Genomic DNA, 23,860 nt, shown 5'->3' with positions numbered 1-23,860 from the left:
AAATTTTCATGACTTGCTAATGAATTGCAGCCAGCAGTTTGAGAAGATTTAGATAGGGGTCAGTGACAGTCAAAATGAGGTTCTAGATCAAAATAAATGCATCCTTTCCCTAGGGCATAAGAGCATAGGCTGTCAACCTATACTTATCCAGAGATCCAGACATTCAAGGATGCCCAAAGCTTTTGCTTTTTTTTAAAAAAAGATTTTATTTTACTTATTTATTTACTTTTTTTGAGAAAGAGCCAGCACAGGCAGGCAGAACAGCAGGCTCCCCATTGAGCAGGAAGCCTCAATCATGCAGGCAGGACCCTGCATCATGACCTGAGCCAAAGGCAGACACTTAACTGACTGAGCCACCCAGGTGCCCCTCAAAGTTTACATTTGAAAAAAATGTGGTCTTGACCACAAATATAACCCACCATCCATTAGAAGGTGGAATGGCTTTCCTTTAGACTTGAATTTTTAAATAGAGCACAGGTTCAGTTTTCGGCACAACTGAACCACTCTAGTATTTAAATCAACAGTACAGGGGGATCCCTGGGTGGCTCAGTGGTTTAGCCCCTGCCTTCAGCTCAGGGCGTGATCCTGGAGACCCAGGATCGAGTCCCACCTTGGGCTCCCTGCATGGATCCTGCTTCTCCCTCTGCCTGTGTCTCTGCCTCTCTCTTTCTCTCTCTGTGTCTCTCATGAATGAATAAATAAAATCTTTAAAAAACAAGTTTAAAAAAATAAATCAACAGTACATATTATTTATATTCTACATCCTTGAGCTGGCACACACTGTAAAACTAATTGCAATCTAGTTTCTGCCAAAAGTGGCTAAGATGATATTTATGGAGGCAACCCAGTGGTTCCCATAGTTGGCTGGGCATTGGAATAACCTATAAAGCTTGTTAAACATAGATATCAAGACCAATTGAATCAGAATTGCTTATGTTATGGCTTGGCCTCCTACTTTTACAAGCTCTGTTGTGAATTTTTATTTTTAAGGTTTTACTTATTAGCGAGAGAGTGTGCCCAAGTGGGGGGAGGGGCAGAGGAAGAGGGGAAGCAGACTCCTCCCTGAGTAAAGGACCCCAACTTGGGGCTCCATTCCAGGACCCTAGGATCATGACCTGAGCTGACGGCACTTAATTGACTGAGTCACCCAGGTGCCCTCTGTTGCAAATTCTGATTATCAACCAGGTTTAAGAATCCTTGCTCAAAGGTTTGCCAATCATGTACTCCTTTAGAGGTTTTTATTTTTTAGTAACAGCTTTACGATACAAGTCATATATTATAAAATTCATCCTTTTAAAGTATACAACTCAGTGGTTCAGTGGTCTTTAGTATCTTCATAGAATTGTGCAACCATCATCACAGTCTAATTTCAGAACATTTACATCACCTTATAAAAGAGGTACCCTTTTTAAGGGCAAAGAAATCACCCCAGGAGATTCCTTTTACAATTTGTTGAGTCAATGTGCACACAAGTCTCAGGCCTACACCAAGCACTGGGGGAACTGCAATGACCAAGACTGGCTTAAATTAATGAAAATTTAGCTCCTGGGACTGTGAAGGAAAGAGTGAACAAAATCATGGTTCTTTTGGCAAGGGCAATGGACAAGACAGGGTTTTAGGAAGACGGTCCGGCAGTGTTTATCAAGGCAAATCAGTTAATATCTCCAAGTCTTGTGTCCTTTGTGTCCAGAACAGGGACAACTTTATCACGGGTTAAGGGCAACAAAGCACTCCCTATCTGACACATAGTAAACATTATTAGGTACTAGCTCCTTTTATTTTTTTATAAAATCACTAGCAAAAGCATTCTTTCTCTAAGGGATCATGCGACACTTTTAGATTTTTTTTTTTTTTTTTAATTCCTTAGAGAGAGAGAGAGAGAGAGAGAGATTGAGAGGCAGAGACACAGGCAGAGAGAGAAGCAGCTTCCATGTAGGAAGCCTGACGTGGGACTTGATCCTGCTGGCTCTCCAGGATCATGCCCTAGGCTGAAGGTGGCACTAAACCGCTGAGCCACCTGGGCTGCCCCTACTTTTAGATCTTAGTAATAGGAAAACGTTTTCTCTTGGTCCCTTTGATGAGACAGAACTATGCCACTAACAGGTAGCTCAGAGTTGGAATTTAGCATTTAAGTGTGATCTGCTTTTTCCTCAGCTGATCATTAATTTTCTTCTCTTTGAAATGTCTCAAGTATATTTTTAGAAATAAGAAGATAAATTATCAGTAAGTTTTAGAGCTGATATACATACACAAATTCATTTAGCTTTTTACAAACATTGTAAAATATACACCACAAAAATTCATGATCTTAACCATTAAGTATACAGTGGCATTAAGTACATTCACATTGTTGTGCAACCATTACCATCCTCCTCCAGAACTCCATCTTGAAAAAACAAGCTTTGTACTCATTGAAGAATAACTCCACATTCCTCCCTCCCCCCAACCACCATTATCCTTTGTCTCTAGGATAATGTGACCACCCTAGGCACCACAAAAAAATGGAATCCTAGAATACTGTGCCTTTTTGAATGTCCTCTAAGTTCATCTGTGTCAGAATTTCTTTTTAAGGCTGAAAAGTATTATACTGTATTTATTTTTTTTAATTTTTTATTTATTTATGATAGTCACAGAGAGAGAGAGAGAGAGAGAGAGGCAGAGACACAGGCAGAGGGAGAAGCAGTCTCCATGCACCAGGAGCCCGATGTGGGGCTCGATCCCGGGTCTCCAGGATCGCGCCCTAGGCCAAAGGCAGGCGCCAAACCGCTGCGCCACCCAGGGATCCCTATACTGTATTTACATATTCATTTTATCTATCCCATGCATCTGTTGATGGACACTTAGGTTGCTTCCACCTTTTAGCTACTGTGAATAATGCTACTATGAACATGACCCTTGAATAGGGTCTTTAAGGCTCTGCTTTCAGTTCTTCTGGGTATATACCTAGGAGTGGAATTGCTGGATCATACAGTAATTCTTTTAATTTTGGTGGAGGTAGTTGTCATACTGTCCCAGTTTCTCCACAGGTTTGCCAACACTAGTTTTGTTTATCTGATAATATCCATCCTGATAGGTGTGAGATGGCATCTCATTGTGGTTTTGATTGGCATTTTTTTGAAGGACTAGTAATGCTAAGCATCTTTTCATGTAGGTATTGGCCAGTTATATATCTTATGAGAGAAATATCTATTCAAGCCCTTTGACATTTTTAATTGGGTTGTTTGGGGCTTTTTGTTGATGCTGTTGTTGAGTTGTAGGAGTCTTTTATCTATTCTAGATATTAACCTGTTATTAGATACATGATTTTTTTCTTCCTTCCTGTGGGTTGCCTTTTCACTCTGTTGTGTCCTTCACCTAGCTCTTACATTAGGAAATACTAAAAATCTGTTTCATAAATAAAGCCCCAGGTGGCTCAGTGGTTTAGCGCCAGCCACCTTCAGCCCAGGGTGTGACCCTGGAGACTTGGGATCGAGTCCCACGTCAGGCTCCCTGCATGGAGCCTGCTTCTCCCGCTGCCTGTGTTTCTGCCTCTCTCTGTGTGTCTCTTGTGAATAAGTAAATAAAATCTTAAAAAAAAAATAAAGTGAATATCATAAAAATAAACCTCAATTTCATATTAGGATCAGGAAAAACAGATAGTACAGGAAGATAGGAAGTGAGGCTGAAGAGAATATGAAGACAGAAGAGTTATGGAGACAATGGCAAGCACAAAAGTATATAGTTCTTAATATTTGTCATACTTTTATCACATTTAATTATTCACTTAAGTTCTAGTTTTGTCATTTGTTGCCTTTAGTAATATTAATTCATTCAAAAAGCATGTCCCGAGTGTCTACAACTATGGCACTGCAAGCATTCAAGAGGTTTATATTTTTTTAAGAGGTTATGGTAAGACAAATATTAAAAACTAAGGTGAAAAAAAAAAGGTGGAATAAAGTGCAATAATAGAAGTATTGTAAAGAGGGAGCCTAAGAGGAACAGGTTATTTTTATTGTGCGCCCTCCAGTATCAGCAGCATTGCCAGATCAGAATGATCTAGTCTCTACTGGTGACTTCCTAGTATTGCACACCACTTCTGGACAGGGCATTCTTCTAGGAGTTCAAATTTCTGAGTGAAAAAGCCATGGCTATTCCGATCTAGGTTAAAATTGAAAGATGACCAAATATTTTTAAAAACAATAAAATTCAAACTCTGGCTATAGGAGGTAACTTCACAATTCAGGGTCATAATGGCTTAATTTAGCATAGATTCCTATCTTCATTCTCCCTCCTTCTCTCCCTTGAACCAATGATTTTACAAATGCTTCCTGTTACTTAGAGTTTCCTCTTTTTTATTTTGGTTTTCCTGTTGAAATGAATTTTAGTTCCTAGCTTTTCTATCACGCAGTGTGGTCTGTGATGGGTAGAGGAAATCACAAGTGTGGCCAACTTCTCTTGGAGGCTGACTATTGTCATTGTTGGTGAGATTTCTAGCAAGTACATTTTTAGCTGATTTTTCCCTAGATCATTGTGGTCTATAGCATTTCTGGCCAACAGCACCAGTAGATGAGTAAGCGGTTTTGGAACACTCTTTTAAGGTAATTTTATAAAAGTCAACACATTTTATTTATTTATTTTTAAGTTAACACATTTTAAATTATAAAGATCCTAAACCAAATGGTAGAACCTAAAACAAATGCTTCCCATCAAACATTTTTCAGTGAGACAGTTACTATTATTATGGAATCACACTGTAAAATTTATATTTACTATGTATAGTGTCATTAGGTCCAAATTACAGCTATCAAGAACCTTCTAGGGTCACCTGGGTGGCTCAGTTAAGTGTCTGCCTTGGGCTCGGGTCATGATCCCAGGGTCCTGGGATAGAGCCCCACATTGGGCTCCTTGCTCCTTGGGAAGTCTGCTTCTCCCTCTGCTTGCTGCTCCCCCTGCTTGTACTCTCTCTGTCAAATAAATAAAATCTAAAACAACAACAATAACAAAAACCTTTCAAAGCATTTAAGAGCTATTTCCTCAAAATAAGTTTTTGTTATATTCCATTTACTAAGCACCCCAAAAGCACGACTGCTTTTACTTCTGTATTTAACCAGAGTTTTAGAACAGTGATTTCCCTTCTGGTGCTAAACAGGTGGTGCAAAATGGCCTTTTTAAAATGTAATATAGTATTGTCATCAATATTGCATCTGTAGTAAGAATTCTGTCCAGGAATAGCCATAACTAAAGTAAAAGTTACCACTTTCTTGAAATTACTAAATCATAAAAAGAATTCATCATTGTTAAATGATCCAGCATTACAAATACTTTTTTTTTTTTTAAAGATTTTATTTATTTATTCATGATAGTCACAGAGAGAGAGAGAGAGGCAGAGACACAGGCAGAGCGAGAAGCAGGCTCCATGCAGGGAGGCCGATGTGGAACTCAATCCCAGGACTCCAGGATCACACCCTGGGTGGAAGGCAGGCACTAAACCGCTGAGCCACCCAGAGACCCCTACAAATACTTTTTCCTTGTTACTGGTATTGACTGCTTTAATGGAAAGACTAGTATTATATGAAACAAATCCATGAAAACTGAGCTACATCCAAGTAGCCACAACTGATTATAGCAACAAGATACTTGGCTGCCTCACACCCATAATCAGCCTTACCACATAGATCTGTAGCCTGAGTGACTTCAGGGCCCTTGGTACTGTCTTAAATATCTGCATTGGCCTGAAGCTGACGTCGGAGCTTCTCCTCTGATACCAGAGATCTGAGCTGGCATTTCCAGGGACAAGCAAGGCTCTCTGGCTCACTTGCCTGTATTCATCCTCTAGTCTATACAGAAAGGCTGAGGTATTTGAGGCAGCCAGCCAGAGTTGTCCAGGTGGTGACAAGAGAGAATCAAAGTACTGAAGAAGAAGAGGAGTGCCAGCACCTTTTTCAGTTTTTCTGTTACTTCTGACTTAAAAACAGGGAAATACTAGTCACCAGTTACTACGGATTTGTCTTTAGTGTTAAGAAATCATGGACTTAACAGTTTCATAAGAAATTACTGTATGATATAAAATAACTACCTTTATTCTCCCTTAACCAGGTTGCCCAAACATTTTCCATATTGTGGACCAAAGAAAGGTATGATAATTTCCAATCTATTTTACAGATTTTCATTAATGTTCAAAGATGATTACTGGTGAGGGGAAAAAAAGATAATTACTGGTGAGGATTTCCTGCAAGAGTACAGGAATCCTAGAAGTCAACTTTCACCCTACATACTACATTTTTTTTTTAAAGATTTATTTATTTATGATAGACATAGAGAGAGAGAGAGAGGCAGAGACACAGGAGGAGGGAGAAGCAGGCTCCATGCCGGGAGCCCGACATGGGACTTGATCCCGGGACTCCAGGATTGCGCCCTGGGCCAAAGGCAGGCGCCAAACGGCTGAGCCACCCAGGGATCCCCTACATACTACATTCTAATGCTGGAAATCAGCTGAATGATTCCAGGTGATTTAGTATAGTTTAAAATTTGTAACCCCAAGGATTTGAGAGCTTTGAATTTGCCTCATTAACCAAGCAAAAGACTATAAACTTTCAAAACAGGTTGGAACATAAGACTTTCACCTTTTTTTTTTTTTTTTTTTTTTTTTTTATGATAGTCACACATTGAGAGAGAGAGAGGCAGAGACACAGGCAGAGAGAGAAGCAGGCTCCATGCACCGGGAGCCCGATGTGGAATTCGATCCCGGGTCTCCAGGATCGCGCCCTGGGCCAAAGGCAGGCGCTAAACCGCTGCGCCACCCAGGGATCCCAGACTTTCACTTTGATAACATTTAATGGACAAGGTCTTTATAAGTAGGCAAATCTATAAACTGAGATGTTTTTTCAGGTTTAGTTTTAAGTCCACCATTATTTCTCTGATGAATACTGCAGTTATATTAATAGGTTCTCTGTGTCAGAGCACCTAAGAGAAAGAGTATAAATGTAGACTTTATAACTTTTTTCAGATACATAAAAAAGCACAGTTATAATCTCTGCCCTCTTTATAAATTAGTGACAAACCCATAATAACCTAATAAATTTATTATTTTAACAGATGCTAAATATAAATACTTTCTATATCCTATCTATACTCTTGTACTACTTAGAAGTCTTCTATGAATAAAAGCTATAACTGTCTCTCTTCAAGTTTATGTGTATCACATAAGCATTGATCAGTTTTGGGCAATTAATTTATAGCCATCTGTTTTTGCTGAGTGGTCTTCACAAATCGGAGCAGATTGATGATGGCAGCAGGTGTCACTCCAGGTATACGACTAGCAGCCCCAATCTAAGAATTAAAACCGTAAGAGGAACATAAGTGAGCTATGTCAAATCAAATCTATTTTGCTCTTTATAACAATCTGTATATAATAGTTTATAAAATATTCTCAAAATGTTATCTTAATGTATCTTCAAAATAATTATAAAGTAGATAAAGAGAATGTAAAAAAAGATAAAGAGAATGTAATAATTAATACCTTATTTATAAATAAGGCTCAGAGAGGTTAAAGCAACTTGTTAAAGATCACATAACTAACAGATGATAGACTACCTATTTTTCTTTTCATCAAACTAATGTAACCTGCTCAGCAATGTCTTGGGCAGTGCTCTATAATCTCATGAATACTTCTGTGGTGTATTTTGTGTGTGTGTGTGTGTGGTGTATTTATACAGTGAAATGTATGAATATTCACTTTAAGTGGTATGAAGACTAAATAATCTTTTTTTAAATATTTTATTTTTTATTTATTCATGAGACACACACACAGAGAGGCAGAGACATAGGCAGAGGGAGATGCAGGCTCCCCACAAGGAGCCCAATGTGGGACTCAATCCTGGACCCAGGATCATGCCCTGAGCTGAAAGCAGATGCTCAACCACTGAGCTACCCAGGCATCTCAAGACTAAATAATCTTAGGTCAGGTCAGGTTTGCTACCAAAGGAGTCTATAACAAACACTTGTCAGAGCTTTTTGTATTCTAGAATTGTAGCTATTGAGTACCTGAAACAGCTAGTATGACTGAAGAGTTGAATTCGGAGTTTTGTTTGATTTTAATTAATATAAATGGTCACATTTAGCTATCATATTGTGCAGTGCAGCCTATGACTATCCATAAAAACATAAATGAACAGCATATACAGAGTTATAAAATATAAGTCCTATAAGCTTAGTTTCCATGATGATTATCACTAAGAGCATCATGTTTATATTGATGGAATCACTTCTCCCTTTAAAAATAATTTTTTTGGGGATCCCTGGGTGGCTCAGCGGTTTAGAGCCTGCCTTCGGCCCAGGGTGTGATCTGGAGTCCCAGGTTCGAGTCCCACATTGGGTTCCCTGCATGGAGCCTGTTTCTCCCTCTGCCTGTGTCTCTGCCTCTCTCTCTCTCTCTCTCTGTGTCTCTCATGAATAAATAAATAAATAAAATCTTAAAAAAAAAACACTCTTTTTTTTCAGTTTTTTTTACAGGTTATTTTTTTGTTAAGTGCCTTTTACCGTATGAATCACCACTAAAAAAAAGCCACTGCTCATTAAACTACGATACACCATCCATTTTTAAGATACAACTCAGTTGCATAAATATTAAATGTGCATCTCAGAATCAATAAATATAGCCTGTCTTTAAATATTTGTTATTAAAAGTCCAATACTATATATTATAAAATAAAAATTTTAATTTGTTTACAGATACTTACAGAGACACACACACACACACACACTTAGACTGAAGCATGGGGTTCAGGACCTTTTTTTGGTTCCCTTCTTCCTCCTAACAGCTTCTAAGCCAACACTATGGAACTCCTAGGGAGGGATCCAAGTGGTGATTTGAAAACTACTCACATGTATTAACCTAATGTGTTTTCTTTTTTATCATGTATTATACTGGTTTGTTTGCACTGATGGTTTAGCATATAGTAGGAACTAGAGAATAATTTTAATCAACTCAATTCTTCTAGTTATTTATTTAGACTAAGTTTTTTGGTCTCTCAAAAACAAACCATCTGTCATACAAAGAGATATAAGAAAATACAAGGTTAGATTTTTTATGATGAAACAAAACATTAATTATGTGATCACTATAAATCAAAGTTTAAAAAATTAAAGCACTGGCTCTTTATTTATAACCCTCTCCTTTCCACTGCCTGGTTTCTTACCGTTTCTGGGCGAATGAAATGTAGCTTCTCTCGAACTTCATAAGACAAAGACACATCTCTGAGGGTTAAATAATCTAGGTCTTTTGGCAGTTGGAGAGCTTCATCCTGCTGAACTTCCTTTATTTGTTGTTGCTGATGGAACAACACTGATTCATAAGTGGCTGGTGAACAGAATTAATTAATTATTAATTAATTATGTTATGATACTCAGATGATATTAACAACTTGTGTTTTATAGTTTTTACTTACAAAAACTTCTGTATACGTTATCACTTTCAACACTTTTCCCAGCACCATGAAATAAGTGGCGTAAGTGTTCCCTTTTGTAGATGAGAAAATTGAAGCTAAATGAGGGCATATCTTGCACACCAACTGCAGCATTCCATCTGATAGTTTACTGCATGTCCTTTCATTTCAAAAATCTGGAAAATTGGGGTGCCTGGGTGGCTCAGCAGGTTAAGTGTCTCAGGTTCTGGGATGAAGCCCCAAATCAGACTCCCTGCTTGGTGGGGAGTCTGTTCTCTCTCTCTCCCCCTGCCATTCTCCCTGCTTGTGTTCTCTCACTCTCCCTCTCTGTCAAGTAAATAAATAAAATCTTAAAAAAAATAAAACGTGGAAAATTAAAAGGCTCCTTGCTGGCTCAGGCAGTAAAGCATGGGGCTCTTGATCTTAGGGTTGTAAGTTCAAGCCCCATGCTCATTGTAGAGATTACTTAGAAATTTTAAAAATCTGGAAAATTAGAAGATACTGCTTTTCCTCTCAGTACAAATTTTTCCCTCTCAGTGCTAACCCTCAATAGGCTGTGAGTTTGAATTTTAGGTCCTAAAGATAAGCTGTTTCTTTAAGAAAATGGTTTTCAGAATCATGTCCATTATAAAGCTATAATTTTTAATTAAAAATGGAGTTTTTTAGATGTAACAATTTAAATATTTTAAGGCTTTATTCAAGTGAAGTTAGAAGGATAATTTAGCAATTATTTTGTATAGCATTCTCTTCTTAGAAAAATAAACTCAAAACCTGTTTTAAAATCTAAATTGAGGGGTGCCTGAGTGGCTTAATTGGTTAAGCATCTGCCTTCAGCTCACGTTATGATCCCAGAGTCCTGGGATGGAGCCCCACATCGGGCTACCTGCTCAGCCGGGAGTCTGCTTCTCTTGCTGCCTGGCGCTCCATGTGCTTTTGCTCTATATCTCTCTGTGTCAAATAAATAAATAAAATATTTAAAAAATCAAATCAGATCAAGTCTAAATTGAGGTAGTCAATCTGTCCTGTTCAAGAAAGCCAGTCTTCCCTAAAGGTTTTGGTAATATCTGCTTCAGTTACTTGACTAGCAGTTAGAAAATCTCAGCTCTGGGCCTGGCTCTACCCTCTGAGTATGGGCCCATCATTATCCTTCTGGGCCTTAGCTTCTTACCTTTTTCTTTCTTTCCTTCATTCCTTCGTTCCTTCTTTTCTCTTTCTTTTTTAAAGTAGGTTTCAGGCCAGCATGCAGCCCAATGTGGGGCTTGAACTCACAACCCTGAGATCAAGATCTGAACTGAAATCAAGAGTCAGACACTTAACTGACTGAGCCACCCGGGTGCCCCATATCTAGAAATTGTAAGGGCTAACCCAGATGACTTATGATGGTCTTCATGGCAACAAAAGATAGTTGTTAAGTACACAGGCCTTGCTGTCAGACAAGCTAAGTTCAAATCCCAGCTCTGCCGCCCACCAATTTTGTGATCTTAGGCAAGTTACCACTTAATGTAAAATTAAGACAATAAGGCTAAGACCCATTCTTCACAGGACAGTTCTAAATGTCAAACAAAATACTGCATGTAAAGGGCTTAATACAAATTGTAATATGACAAATTAGCACAAAAAACTGTAATATAATTGTATGACTCATAAATAGACCCTATAGAAGTTCATGGGATACAAATGAGAGATAATATATATGTTAAAGGTATATTTATTTAAACTTTCAAATATATATATACACACATATACATATATATCAAAACAGAGATAATACAAAGAAGAATCCGAAGTTGATTTCTGCCATCAAGAAACTTCCTCCCTGGTGGGGGTGGGAGGCATATAGTGGTTTGACAGTCAATGATATATTTTAACCTAATGTTTCTTTTAAGCCATGGATATAAATTAGAGTCTATATATGCCAGAGTCTTTTTTTTTTTTTTTTTTTTATGCCAGAGTCTTTAAAAAAACAAGGCAAAATAGTAGCTACTCTGTGGCTGAAGTTAGGGTTTTCTATGAACAAGTTAAATTATTCTGGATTATTCTAACACAAATCTGGTGATTTATGGATCAAAGTAAATTGCAAACCAAGTTTAAAATATAGAATTTAGGGGCACCTGGCTGGTTCAGTTGGAAGAACATGTGACTCTTGATCTCAGGGTTATGAGCTCAAGACCCACAGTGGGGTGTAGAGATGACTTAAATAAACTTTATATATATATATAAAATATAGAATTTAATCACCTGTTCTCAGGTGATAACAGCCTGAATGTTCAATAAAGTAATTTTTACTCAATAGAGAAATCATGATGTTGAAATAAAAGGTCAACATTATTTCTTAGACATTAGTGTAAGTGTAGTGTCTGGTCATTCAGAATAATGATTCTAGAGTTTTGGTGAGTTTCCCTTTGTTGCTGGACTTTTGGTAACTTGCATGGTGGGATGATAGGTAGCACTTGGGTCATCTGTATGTACAGCCAAAGCATAGCAAAGCGGTAGATCTCTATGGAGCTAAAAGAAACTGCCATTGCTAGAGGAAATGTAGCATTCTTACCACTTTGGCTGATCTCCAAGGAATTTAAAGTTATTTCATATTTGAACAGTACATCATTATCCAACTTCTCCTACCCTTCTTTCCAGCTCTTTCTATTCCCTTTTTCTCCAAATAATCTGCCACCTCAGGAAAAAACAGCTATCAAGATGCAGAAGGTGATATTATTCTCAGTATTTTTATGTCTGAAATTTTTCATAATGAAAAACTTGAAAAAATACAGTACAACTACAAAGTCATCTATAGCTTTAATGGTCAGTTCACTGTTGGAAAGTATGAGAGCATGATATATGTTATAATGTATAGGGGCAGGCTCTGATTTCTTTGCCTGATTCAAAGTAAGTATTTGTTAGTAGAGTACTCCAGTATATTATCAAAGCCAAAGACAGTATTATTTTTCTCATTGTTAGAACACCAGATGGGGAAGATGTAAAAGGAAGTTTAAGGAAAAAAAAAGTTTTGTTTTTGGCTTTTTTGGGTTATTTTTGGTAAACCTTATAGCATTTCCCAAACTTGAGATGTGCTCACAAACTACCCAGGGATCTTGTTAAAATGCAGATGCTAAAAAAAATAAAAATAAAAATAAAATAAAATGCAGATGCTTACTCAGTCTGAGGTAGACTGTGAGATTCCATATTTCTAACAAGTTCTGTGTGTTGCAATGCTGCTTGCCTGGGAACTCTACTGTAAGTAGCATAGAGCCTAAGACTATGCTGGTTCCATGGTAATGATGGCTCCTCTTAACATAGCACTCTTTCTTTTTTTTTTTTTTCATAGCACTCTTTCTTAATGAATCTGCTGTCCATTCATAATTTGCACAAATGGAAAAGCGAACATATAGGCATGTTAAGTAAAAAATTATCTTCTACCTTCTATTTTCAGTCTTTCAGCTAGCTCTCTACTTTCAACATACTTCTTCAAGGGCTCTGGAACAGCCTTGGCTAACAACTTCATGTCTACTTCCTCATACTTCAGAACATCTAGAGCTCTGCAAATACACAAAAGTTTCATTAGCACAGAGGTCCAAAAAACAAAACGAAAGATAGGGGTCCATATGATATAAGCCCAATCAAAAATAACATTCCTGGGGCACCTGGGTGGCTTAGTGGTTGTCTGCCTTTGGCTCAGGTCGTGATCCTGGGGTACTGGGATCAAGTCCCATATCGGGCTCCCTCTGGGGAGCCTGCCTCTCCCTCTTCCTATGTCTCTGCCTCTGTGTGTGTGTGTCTCTCATGAATAAATACATAAAATCTTAAAAAAAAAAAAAAAAGAACTTGATTCCTTGGAAATAATGCCAAATCTCAGAATTTTTTTTTAAAGATTTATTTATTTATTTATGATAGGCATAGAGAGAAAGAGAGGCAGAGATTCAGAAGGAGGGAGAAGCAGGCTCCATGCCGGGAGCCTGACATGGGACTCGATTCCAGGACTCCAGGATTGCGCCCTGGGCCAAAGGCAGGCACCAAACCGCTGAGCCACCCAGGGATCCCCGCCAAATCTCAGAATACTAATATCAAAAGATACTCCTAATTCTTTCCAAGCACAGTCAGCAAAGCAGTAGATATACAACACAATAGAACCTCAATAAGACTAGTATGTAGCTCTCCCCAACTCCTTTCCTTTATCATGAGAAATAGGTTTTGGTAAAGGTTGCATTACTATAATCCTTTTTTCTTCCCTTTCTTGTAAGGATAAAATATCCTCTGATAACAAGGGTCTGATTGAATTCCCTGAGAATTTACTTCTAAGTCATGGTAAGCCCTATGTCCTGTGAAGGAGTCATCCTCTTGCTTGCTCAAAACCAGCTAAAGATCTCTTTCTTTCTTTTGCAGAACTTCCCAAGTAAGAACAAGGGGCCCCTGTAAGTATGTTTTAAAGTCTCTTCAAAACAAACTGATGAAAATGATGGTCAAACGCTTTTCTAAAAAGTAAGGGATCCTAAGTATTCTTCTAGTTGGATATTTTCTAACTTAGTATTATCTCCATTTCAATTTTTACTGATTGGAAACTTTAGGCAGCTAATTCTCAGTTCTACTTCTACTACTCTGGTTAGACTAAGGCTTCCTGGGCCAAAGCAAAGAGAGAGGAGAACAATCAATATATGCAGCTAATAAAGACAATTGCTGAAATTCTCAGGCAACTTACATGGCTCACCAAGAGAACATGCCTCAGTAAATGCTGACAGATCAGATAAGATTTGTAATAACTTGATTCATTGACATTTGTTAAGAAAGATCCAACAAGAGAGAGAAACTTCCGGTATGTTTCATCTCCAGAAGTTCTAGTGCTCCTTTGGCCAGTTTAATCCTTTCATACTGATCTCAGATTCCTTCTTGATATCTGACACCCCCACCTTCTAGCCCTTCCCAAAGGTGAAGTGAACTTGACCAGTTGTTGCTCTGTTAATTATAACTGACTTCATTTACATTTGGCTTTTTTGGTTATAATTCATTTAAAAAGTTATTGGCAGGCTAACGAAAAGTGGTACATAAGGAGTTCCATTGTTGCCAAGACCTTTGTACAACTTAGTTGAACTATGGTACTGCCCTTGGCTCACCTCATTCTTGTGGTCCCAACTATGAAATATTCTGCAGTTTCCTTCTCATTTTGTTTGGTTCTCACGAGACTCACCGATCTGTACAATTTCCTCACATTTACTGCCTTAGTTTACTAAATTTGGTATTTTCTTTCTTTCTTTTTTTTTTTTTTTTTTTTTTTTGATATTTTCTCTAATAGATTAACGTTTCTGATAAATTCTGTCCATCCCAAATAAAATTAATTATCAAGTCAACAGAAAGTCAGATCTGTCCATCCAGGAGTGCCAGGTCTTCCCAGGTCTCCCAACCACCTTCTTTACTGTTTATTACCATAGTCATGCATTATCACCCTTTGCAGATGATTGGCTTATTTTTTCCTCAGACCACTGCTCTGAGAATGTACAGAAATTCTGGGCAGTTCTGCTGTGCTCCAAGAGACAAATTAGGTCAATTAATTACAGAGGCCTCATCTCATAAGCTACAGTGAAACCATATAACCCTAAGCTCCAAAAGGGAAATGGCTGGGTTGTCTTTTAAACTACAGAACTTACTGGAACCATCTAATGATTAACCAAAAAAAGCATTATCTTGGAATCTATGACTTCAAAGAAAAGTGCTTGACCATCCAACTTAAAATTAAAAAAATAATACTTTATTTATAAGCCTTGGAACTGTTCTTAGATCCAAACTTCAAGACTTGCTTTGAATTGAGCTTAAGCCTCAGAGTTCAGAGCTCAGGCACAGAGAGGACAAGTTAGTATACCTCAACAGAACATAAGAGACAATCTAACACATCAGTGTATTTCCCTCTAATCTGGACAGGAAATGTGTGTGCAGTTACTTGTATATCTCTTCTGTTAAAATGCCTGTTCAAAGTCTGGTTCAACTTGTGAGTGCTTAGCACAGAGCTTGGCATGTACACTATAAGTGCAATAAATGTATTTTGACCAATCTTCTACCTTTCTAGCTTTATATATCTAGGCATTGATAACGTGAGTTTATTTAGGGAGACTAAATGCTAGACTGTAAATATTCTGCTGAAATCAAATATGGTTTCTCCTGAAGAGAAAGATATTTGAATTATTAAAAAAAGCATTTGGCTAAATTGTTATTTTTTTAGTCACCTTAATAAAATGGCTACTCTTGTGATTTGGTAAAAAACCTGATAGCCTTTCATTTATATTTTTATTCATCAGTTAACATTTTAGACTGTGTTAAAAACTTACCCTACTAGCAATGTTACCTCACTATATATTAGTCACATTTAATACAATACAAATTTTAGTTATAAGAATTTGAAATAGTAAAAAAAAAATTTGAAATAGTACAATATCTGTCAAAACAAAGGATGACATTATAAATTCTTTGCACAAAGTCTGAAATAATCTGAACCTTCCTAAATTTAAGCAAATACTGGAATACTGAGTGGATTATAAACGATGTTTATACTACTGTCATCTCCCAGTGCCACTTAGCTGGTAAACATATCCAGTGTCCTCATTTATCAATCGGGCTGTCAATCTCGTGAATAAGATTCCCTGGTTTGGGTGACTACAATGCAGGTTCTTTAACACTTACTTTTACTATAATTAAAAATCTGCTTAATGTCTTCTAACAGTAGAGTCAGTGTTTTGGGAAATTCCTGTGAAAATGAAAACTTGGGGGGTTGCCGGGGTCGCTCAGCAGTTGAGCATCTATGCCTTTGGCTCAGGGCGTGATCCTGGAGTCCCAGGATCGAGTCCCACATTGGGCTCCCTGCATGGAGCCTGCTTCTCCCTCTCCCTATATCTCTGCCTCTCTCTCTCTCTTTGTGTCTCTCATGAATAAATAAAATAAGAAAAGATTAGAGATAAAGGGATCCCTGGGTGGCGCAGTGGTTTAGCGCCTGCTTTTGGCCCAGGGCGCGATCCTGGAGACCCGGGATCGAATCCCATGTCGGGCTCCCAGTGCATGGAGCCTGCTTCTCCCTCTGCCTGTGTCTCTGCCTCTCTCTCTCTCTCTCTCTGTGTGACTATCATAAATAAATAAAAATAAAAAAAATAAAAATAAAAAAAAAAGAAAAGATTAGAGATAATAAAAAGCAGCATTAAAATAGGTATGCCTTTAAGTCTACAAAATCCCTCACAAGAAAAACAGGGTTAAAAAAAAGGAAAAATAAAACAGAAAAATATATTGGAGACATAATTGCAAGATCAACACCACCATATTTGCTTCTAAGTTACAATAATTTTTTAAATTTAAAAAAATGTTTTTAAAGATTTTATTTATTTACACAGAGGCAGAGACATAGGCAGAGGCAGGCTCCTCTTGGGGAGTCTGCTGGGGGACTCAGTCCTAGGACCTCAGGATCATGACCTGAACCAAAGGCAGATGCTCAAACACAGAGCTACCAGGGTGCCCCTAAGTTACAATGATTTTAGATTTATGCCTTCTGGGCACATCCCGACCCAAATTAGTTTACATTTTTTAAATGCGGAAAAATGAGTGCTGAAATATGCAGATTTTGAGCCATGCAAAGTCCTTAAGAATACATCTATGAAGCAAAAGCTCTATATTAATGTCCTTTAGGTTCAGAGTCCATATAACCAGAATAATAAAAACAAGGACAAAAAATCTAACATATAGCAAGGAACTCTTCATGGAAGTCCATAAAATTTAACATAGTCTGCTTAACCAAAGAGGTTTTTGGGGCACTTAGGTGGCTCAGTTGGTTGGGTGTCCCACTCTTTGTTTCAGCTCAGGTCATGATCTCAGGGTTGTTACACTGAGCCCTGCATTGGCTTCATGCTCAGCAGAGTCTGCTTGAGATTCTCTCCCTCTGCCCCTCATATGTGGGCACATTCTCTCTTTCTAAAATAATTAATTTTAAAAAAGAGGTTTCCAACTACTCCATACTTATAACAGAAGGCAGATTAACAGTATTTCTTGGTTTGACCCTCTAAATCTTAAGAAAGCTAGAAGAACTCAATGGGAGCCACAGAAATATTATATAAAAGATAAAGATAATTTAGAATCATATGTATATTTAATACTGAATAAGGAAATGGGTTGTATCTAAAGGATTTTGAAAAGAAGCCAAAAGTAAGCTAAATTCATTTAAAATACGGAATCCAAAAAATAAATTAAAAAAGGAATCCAGGGATCCCTGGGTGGCGCAGCGGTTTAGCGCCTGCCTTTGGCCCAGGGCGTGATCCTGGAGACCCGGGATCGAATCCCACGTCGGGCTCCCAGTGCATGGAGCCTGTTTCTCCCTCTGCCTATGTCTCTGCCTCTCTCTCTCACTGTGTGCCTATCATAAATAAAAAAAAAAAAAAAAAAAAAAAAAAAAGGAATCCACAGGTAATGTCTCTCTGAAACAATCTCACTTTTTGTAAAAAGTGAGAAAAGTCTATATTAAAAGTGCATACCTGAGTGGCAGACTTTTAACAATACTTATAGAAGCCTCTGGAATTAACTTTTTCCATTTAGAACTTGAAAACTCAATGGATTTTAGCACAGAAATGCCTTCTTCCAAAGAAGACTTCATCCAAGAAGCTCTTTCATATCGTTGTTGGGATACACATCCAACTTCCTTATACCCTAGAAGAGGGGAGGAAAAAGAATATAATGAGAGAGGTTTTAAAGAGAAAACCTGGTTGCAAGACTCAGTGAAGAGTTACCTCGGAATGTGAGCCTGCTGTCGGCATTATCAGGGCGCAGTGACAAACGGAACTCTGCTCGGCTTGTAAACATGCGGTATGGTTCGTTGGTACCCAGTGTGGTGAGGTCATCAATCAAGACTCCTATGTAGCCTTCTGTTCGGCTGACAACAAAAGGAGGCTTGTGTTTGACCCGAAGACTTGCATTGATTCCAGCTATCACACCCTACAAGAGGACTGAAATGTTTAAAAGGCCATTATGAACAGAACAAAGAGCTACTCTAGTTAGAACACTACCTGGAAGAAACAGCATCAGGTAGTAAGAAAGCACACACTGCCCAGAAGAGTGAGAATAGACAGAAAATGTGGTACTTCTTCAAAAACAGAATACAGGTAATGTACCACTTTAGAAGGTTATGTTTCATTGTTTTCAAAAGTATTTAACGTTCCTGATAAGCCTTAGGTGGGCTAATATATTTGTAAAAATCCACTCATAAAACCCTTCTAGCCTTTTGCCACTTTTAAGTAAAAATAACATAACTTCTCACTTAAGAGGAATATGATAACTTGCAACAAAGTAATGTTGAAAGAACTTAATTTTCTTTTTCAAAAACTCTCAGGGATGTCTGGCTGGTTCAGCCAGTAAAGCATGTGACTTTTGATCTCGGGGTTGTTAAGTTTGAGCTCCAGGTTGGGTATAGAGATATTTGAAAATAAAATCTTTATGAAAGTATGTATTTATTTATTTTTATCTTCTTAAAGATTTTATTTATTCAGGAGACACAGAGAGAGGGAGAGAGGCAGAGACACAGGCAAAGGGAGAAGCAGGCTCCATGCAGGGAGCCTGATATAGGACTCGATCCCAGGTCTCCAGGATCACACCCTGGGCTGAAGGTGGCACTAAACCGCTGGGCCATCCAGGCTGCCCTATTTATTTATTTTTAAAGATTTATTTATTTATGCATGAGAGACAGAGAGAAAGAGAGAGAGACAGACATATAGGCAGGGGGAGATGCAGGATCCCCATAGGGAGCCCGATGCAGGCCTTGATCCCAGATCCCAGGATCATGCCCTGAGCCGAAGGCAGATGCTCAACCGCTGAGCCACCCAGGTGTCCCTAAAAATAAAATCTTTTTTAAAATTTCAAATGCAATAAATCTAATCAAATATGGTATCAGACCTAGGAGCTCAGAAGAGAGAATTAAAACCACAAGTGTTTGGCACAGCATAAGGTATACAGTCAATGATACTGTAATAGGGATATGACAGGACAGATGGTAGCTACACTTGTAGTGAACACAGCATAATGTATAAACTTGTCAAATCACTCGGTTGTATACCTGAAACTATTATAACATTGTGTGTCAACTGAACACAAATAAAACAAAATATAACCACAACAAAACCCACAAGTTTTTAAAAATTCTATTGTATATAGTAGCCACCCATGAAACAGAAATAAGTCTTCTATTACAATTTATGAGTTGTATATCTAAGATCTATATAGTTATCACAACAGAAATTAAGAGAAGGAACACCAGTGAAACAGTCTTTTTTTGTTTATAGTAACATTTGAACAACCTCTTACTTGAGCTGCAGCTTCCTCATAACCAGTAGTGCCATTTATCTGGCCAGCAAAGAAGAGCCGTTGCACCAAATGAGTCTCAAGAGAAGGAGTGATCTGACGGGGGTCTAAGTAATCATACTGAACACCATATCCTGACCAAAGAAGAAAAAATACAAAGTAAGTAAAAACAGAGCTGGATTTGTCTCAAAGTAGAGATGCAAACATTATCATTAAATGCTCTTGAAAAACAGGGCCACCTGAATGGCTCATTCGGTTAAGTGTCTGCCTTCAGCTCAGGTCAATGATCCCAGAGTCCTGGGATAGAGCCCCACATCATTGGGTACCCTGCTCAGCGGGGAGCCTGTTGCTTGCTCTCCCTCTGCCTGCTGCTCCCCCGCTTGTACGTACTCTCTCTCTGTCAAATAAGTAAATAAAATCTTTTAAAAAATGCTCTTGACAAAGAATATATCTAAATACATGGATGTTGGGCTTTGTCTTCTGAGGCTCTAAGGCAACTATGACTGTAGCTAAGACCTCCTCACTACCTGCTAAAGCAATGCTGAGCCAAATGGAGGGGCAGCTATGATTCTCTTTACCTGGTTGAATCATTTTAGCTTTCTCCAAGCCTTTGATGCATGTAATCATTTTCTCTTGTAATTCAGCTGGCAGTGTCACAGATAACCCTTGAGGGTAGATGAGCTCAGAATCCATTCCTTCAGGTTCCAACCAAACCTGATGTAGACGGTTTGGAAAACGCAAAACCTTTGATTCAATGGATGGACAGTACCTAGAATAGGACAATGAAATTTTAAAATTTAATGAAGCAAACAAAAGAGGGTTGACATCATTCTTTAATGTGATGTTTTGTCCTTACCGGGGTCCTCTTGTAGTTTCCTTAATATGACTATTAAGGTGAAGGTTCTCAAGGACAATCTCATCCACTCTAGGGTTCGTGTGAGTCAAGTAACACGGCAGCTGATCTTCTGGCTAAAATATAGGATTATTTATAACAATGTTTGCTTCTTTACTAGTTTATCTTTTACTCATATAAATTACACACATGACATACACGTACTTTATAAACATTAAACCCATGCATAATGCTGAGTACTAATGAAATATTCTTGCCAAAAGCAACCCAAAAGATGAACCTAAATTCAAACAAGCCTACCAGTTTGCAGAAAATATGGAAAATGGAAGAACATATTTAAGGCTCCAGAAGGATAAAATCAGAGAAATTTAGACTGTGGGAAATTCTAGAGAACAGATTACTCAGTTTCTTCCACATATAAATGTCAAAAAAAAAAAAAAAGGAGAGGAACTGTTATTATGAGGCAAGTCATCCAACTCAATGTGTAGTCCTTATTTGGTCCTCATTTTCTGGGCATGATCATGCTATTGTGGTTGGTTTTTACAAAGTTCTTATCTGTTAAGGACATATATCAAAGTATTTGTAAGTGAAATGATGTGATATTTGGGACTGTAGCTTAAAACTTCCCAAAAAGAAAGTGTTAAAGAAAAATGAAACAAGAATGGCAAAAAATATTACTTATTGAAGCTGGGTGAGACAGATTCATTTTGCTATTTTTTTCTACTGTCCATAAACTTGAAATTTTATAATAGGCAGTTTACAAATAAACACATTAAGAAAGTAGCATCACAATTTACATTTTACCAATGCAAACATATAACCTGTTCAAGACAGCAGAATATTTGGGGCCACTTATCAGGATAACACTCATCAGAAACTAGGACCATTGGTTATCAATCCTCAATTCTAAACATACAATATACCTTTTAAAAATAATTTTATAATTTTTATATAATTTCTTATAATTCCAAAGGTAGGCAAAAGTATCCTGTATTTTTCAAAAATACCAGTATCACGAAAGATATCCATATCTGACTATGAACTATATTTATACTAGATAATAGCACTGTATCAATGTTAAATTCCCCAAATTTCATTATTGCAATGAGGTTATATAAGAGCATGTCTTTGTGCTTAGCTGAAATCCATGTTCAAATATTTAGAAATAAAGGGTCATGATCTCTGCAACTTACTCTCAAATATTCTGAAAAAAGAAAACAGTAAGAATGTCTATACTACTGTTTTATAGATTAAATATCATATAGCTATATATTTCTACATAGATAATACAGTAAAATATTAACAATGGGTAAATTTCAATGGTTTATAGAAGTTTGTTTTATGGTCTTGCAATGTTTATGTAAGTCGCAAATTGTTTCAAAAAAGTTTAAAAGGGCAAAATTATTGAAGTAATGAAACTTAAGAACTTATGGGGAAACACCCAATTATCTAAATTAGCTAATCCTTTTAAAAATCACTTTTTTGCACCCTAAGTAATAGTGATGTAAGGTGAATTGTGAAGGAAGGAAGGAAGGGAAGAAAAGAGAAAGAAGGGAAAAAAAGAAGGACAGAGGGGCTATATCCTGCTGTGAATAACCACTGTCAGCTGTAAGGTTAGGTTTTTGTAAATTATCTTACCTTAATCCACACTGTCTCACTGACAAAACTGAATGGTATGGATGGATTATCTGGTGTCTGTTTGTTTAGAATGCTAAAATTAACTGACTCTTTGGCAATTCGGGGTGGAGTCCCAGTCTTCAATCTTCCCACCACAAACCCCAACTTCTCCAGAGTCTGAGCCAACCCTACAGAAGGCTGATCCCCTAAACGTCCTGCTGGATGCATCTCTAATCCAATTACAATCACACCTCTCAGGAACGTCCCGGTAGTCAGAACCACACTCTCTGCATGTACTGTGCTTCCATCCGCTAAAGGATAAGAAAGAGCAAAAAATGTGTCCTGTTAACATGGATCAAATTGAAATGTTACTATTTTACATTAGAACTATAGAGAAACTGTCTTTAGAAGCTTGAGAAAAATAATTTTAAATGAGTAAGAAAGCTATATGTTATTAATACCAAGAATCCAAGACAGCTGTGAGAACATAGTAACATCTAAGAACTAATTCACATGTTCCTAAAGCCATGTCAGTACTGAAAAGTTAGTCTCAGTTAATTTTTAAAATTAATTTTAGACTCCTGGTTAAATATGAGAGACTACCTCACATGATTTCTTCTCCCTCCTGAAATAAAGGCGCAAAAAAGGTATAAACCCAAAAGGACAAGTAATGGGAAAGAACTTGCCAAAAGATGAGAACTTTCAAAATATTTTCAGACAGAAAGCAGATGGAAGAACAATAACTGATTTCACAGATGGGAAAAGGATATAACTCAAGAATCTGAGGAAAACATACTAATAAGAATGAAATCTCTCTCTCTGTCATGAATAAATTAATAAAATCTTAAAAACAAAGGGGGGTGGCCAGCCTCGGTGGCCCAGAGGTTTGGCGCTGCCTCAGCCCAGGGTGTGATCCTGGAGACCTGGGCTGGAGTCCCACGTCAGGGTCCCTGCACGGAGCCTGCTTCTCCCTCTGCCTGTCTCCCTCTCTGTCATTAATAAATAAAATCTTAAAAAAAAAAAAAAGGAATGAAATAATTTGCCCTGCACAGCTCACAAACTGGAGAACCAAGAATGAGAACTGAGGGATGTAATAATGAAGGCTGGAACTGAAATGAGAGAAATGGTTAAATCTATATATAAAGGTTTTGTGTGGAGAAAGACACAGACATGGCCAACAAGTGCATGAGAAAATGCTTCACATGACTTGCCATCAGGGAAATATAAATCAAAACCACAATGAGATACCACCTCACACCAGTGAGAATGGGGAAAATTAACAAGACAGGAAACAACAAATGTTGGAGAGGATGTGGAGAAAGGGGAACCCTCTTGCACTGTTGGTGGGAATGTGAACTGTTGCAGCCACTCTGGAAAACTGTGTGGAGGTTCCTCAAAGAGTTAAAAATAGACCTGCCCTACGACCCAGCAATTGCACTGCTGGGGATTTACCCCAAAGATACAGATGTAGTGAAATGGCAGGACACCTGCACCCCAATGTTTATAGCAGCAATGTCCACAATATCCAAACTGTGGAAGGAGCCTCGGTATCCATCCAAAGATGAATGGCGGGCAGCCCCGGTGGCGCAGCGGTTTAGCGCCGCCTGCGGCCCAGGGCGTGATCCTGGAGACCCTGGATCGAGTCCCACGTCGGGCTCTCTGT

General features: G+C 37.9%; 1 protein-coding gene across 1 annotated transcript in view; it reads right to left on the bottom strand.

Annotated features, from left to right (window-relative positions):
• Positions 1 to 4,570: 4,570 nt before the first annotated feature.
• The window catches only part of MTO1 (mitochondrial tRNA translation optimization 1), a 29,499-nt gene continuing 10,209 nt past the window's right edge, over positions 4,571 to 23,860 (bottom strand). The window contains exons 4-12 of the mRNA XM_038554521.1: positions 22,219 to 22,508; positions 20,584 to 20,696; positions 20,306 to 20,496; positions 19,731 to 19,861; positions 18,164 to 18,368; positions 17,912 to 18,083; positions 12,837 to 12,955; positions 9,177 to 9,337; positions 4,571 to 7,308 (exon numbers count right to left, since the gene is read on the bottom strand). Of these exons, the coding sequence (XP_038410449.1) occupies positions 7,207 to 7,308; positions 9,177 to 9,337; positions 12,837 to 12,955; positions 17,912 to 18,083; positions 18,164 to 18,368; positions 19,731 to 19,861; positions 20,306 to 20,496; positions 20,584 to 20,696; positions 22,219 to 22,508 (1,484 nt within the window). The 3' untranslated portion in view covers positions 4,571 to 7,206. The remainder of the gene's footprint in view (positions 7,309 to 9,176; positions 9,338 to 12,836; positions 12,956 to 17,911; positions 18,084 to 18,163; positions 18,369 to 19,730; positions 19,862 to 20,305; positions 20,497 to 20,583; positions 20,697 to 22,218; positions 22,509 to 23,860) is intronic.

Source organism: Canis lupus, chromosome 12 (assembly GCF_011100685.1).
Source record: "Canis lupus familiaris isolate Mischka breed German Shepherd chromosome 12, alternate assembly UU_Cfam_GSD_1.0, whole genome shotgun sequence".
Lineage (NCBI taxonomy): Eukaryota > Metazoa > Chordata > Mammalia > Carnivora > Canidae > Canis > Canis lupus.
The sequence above is the reverse complement of the archived record's forward strand: the minus strand, read 5'-3'. Positions and strand labels throughout refer to the sequence as shown.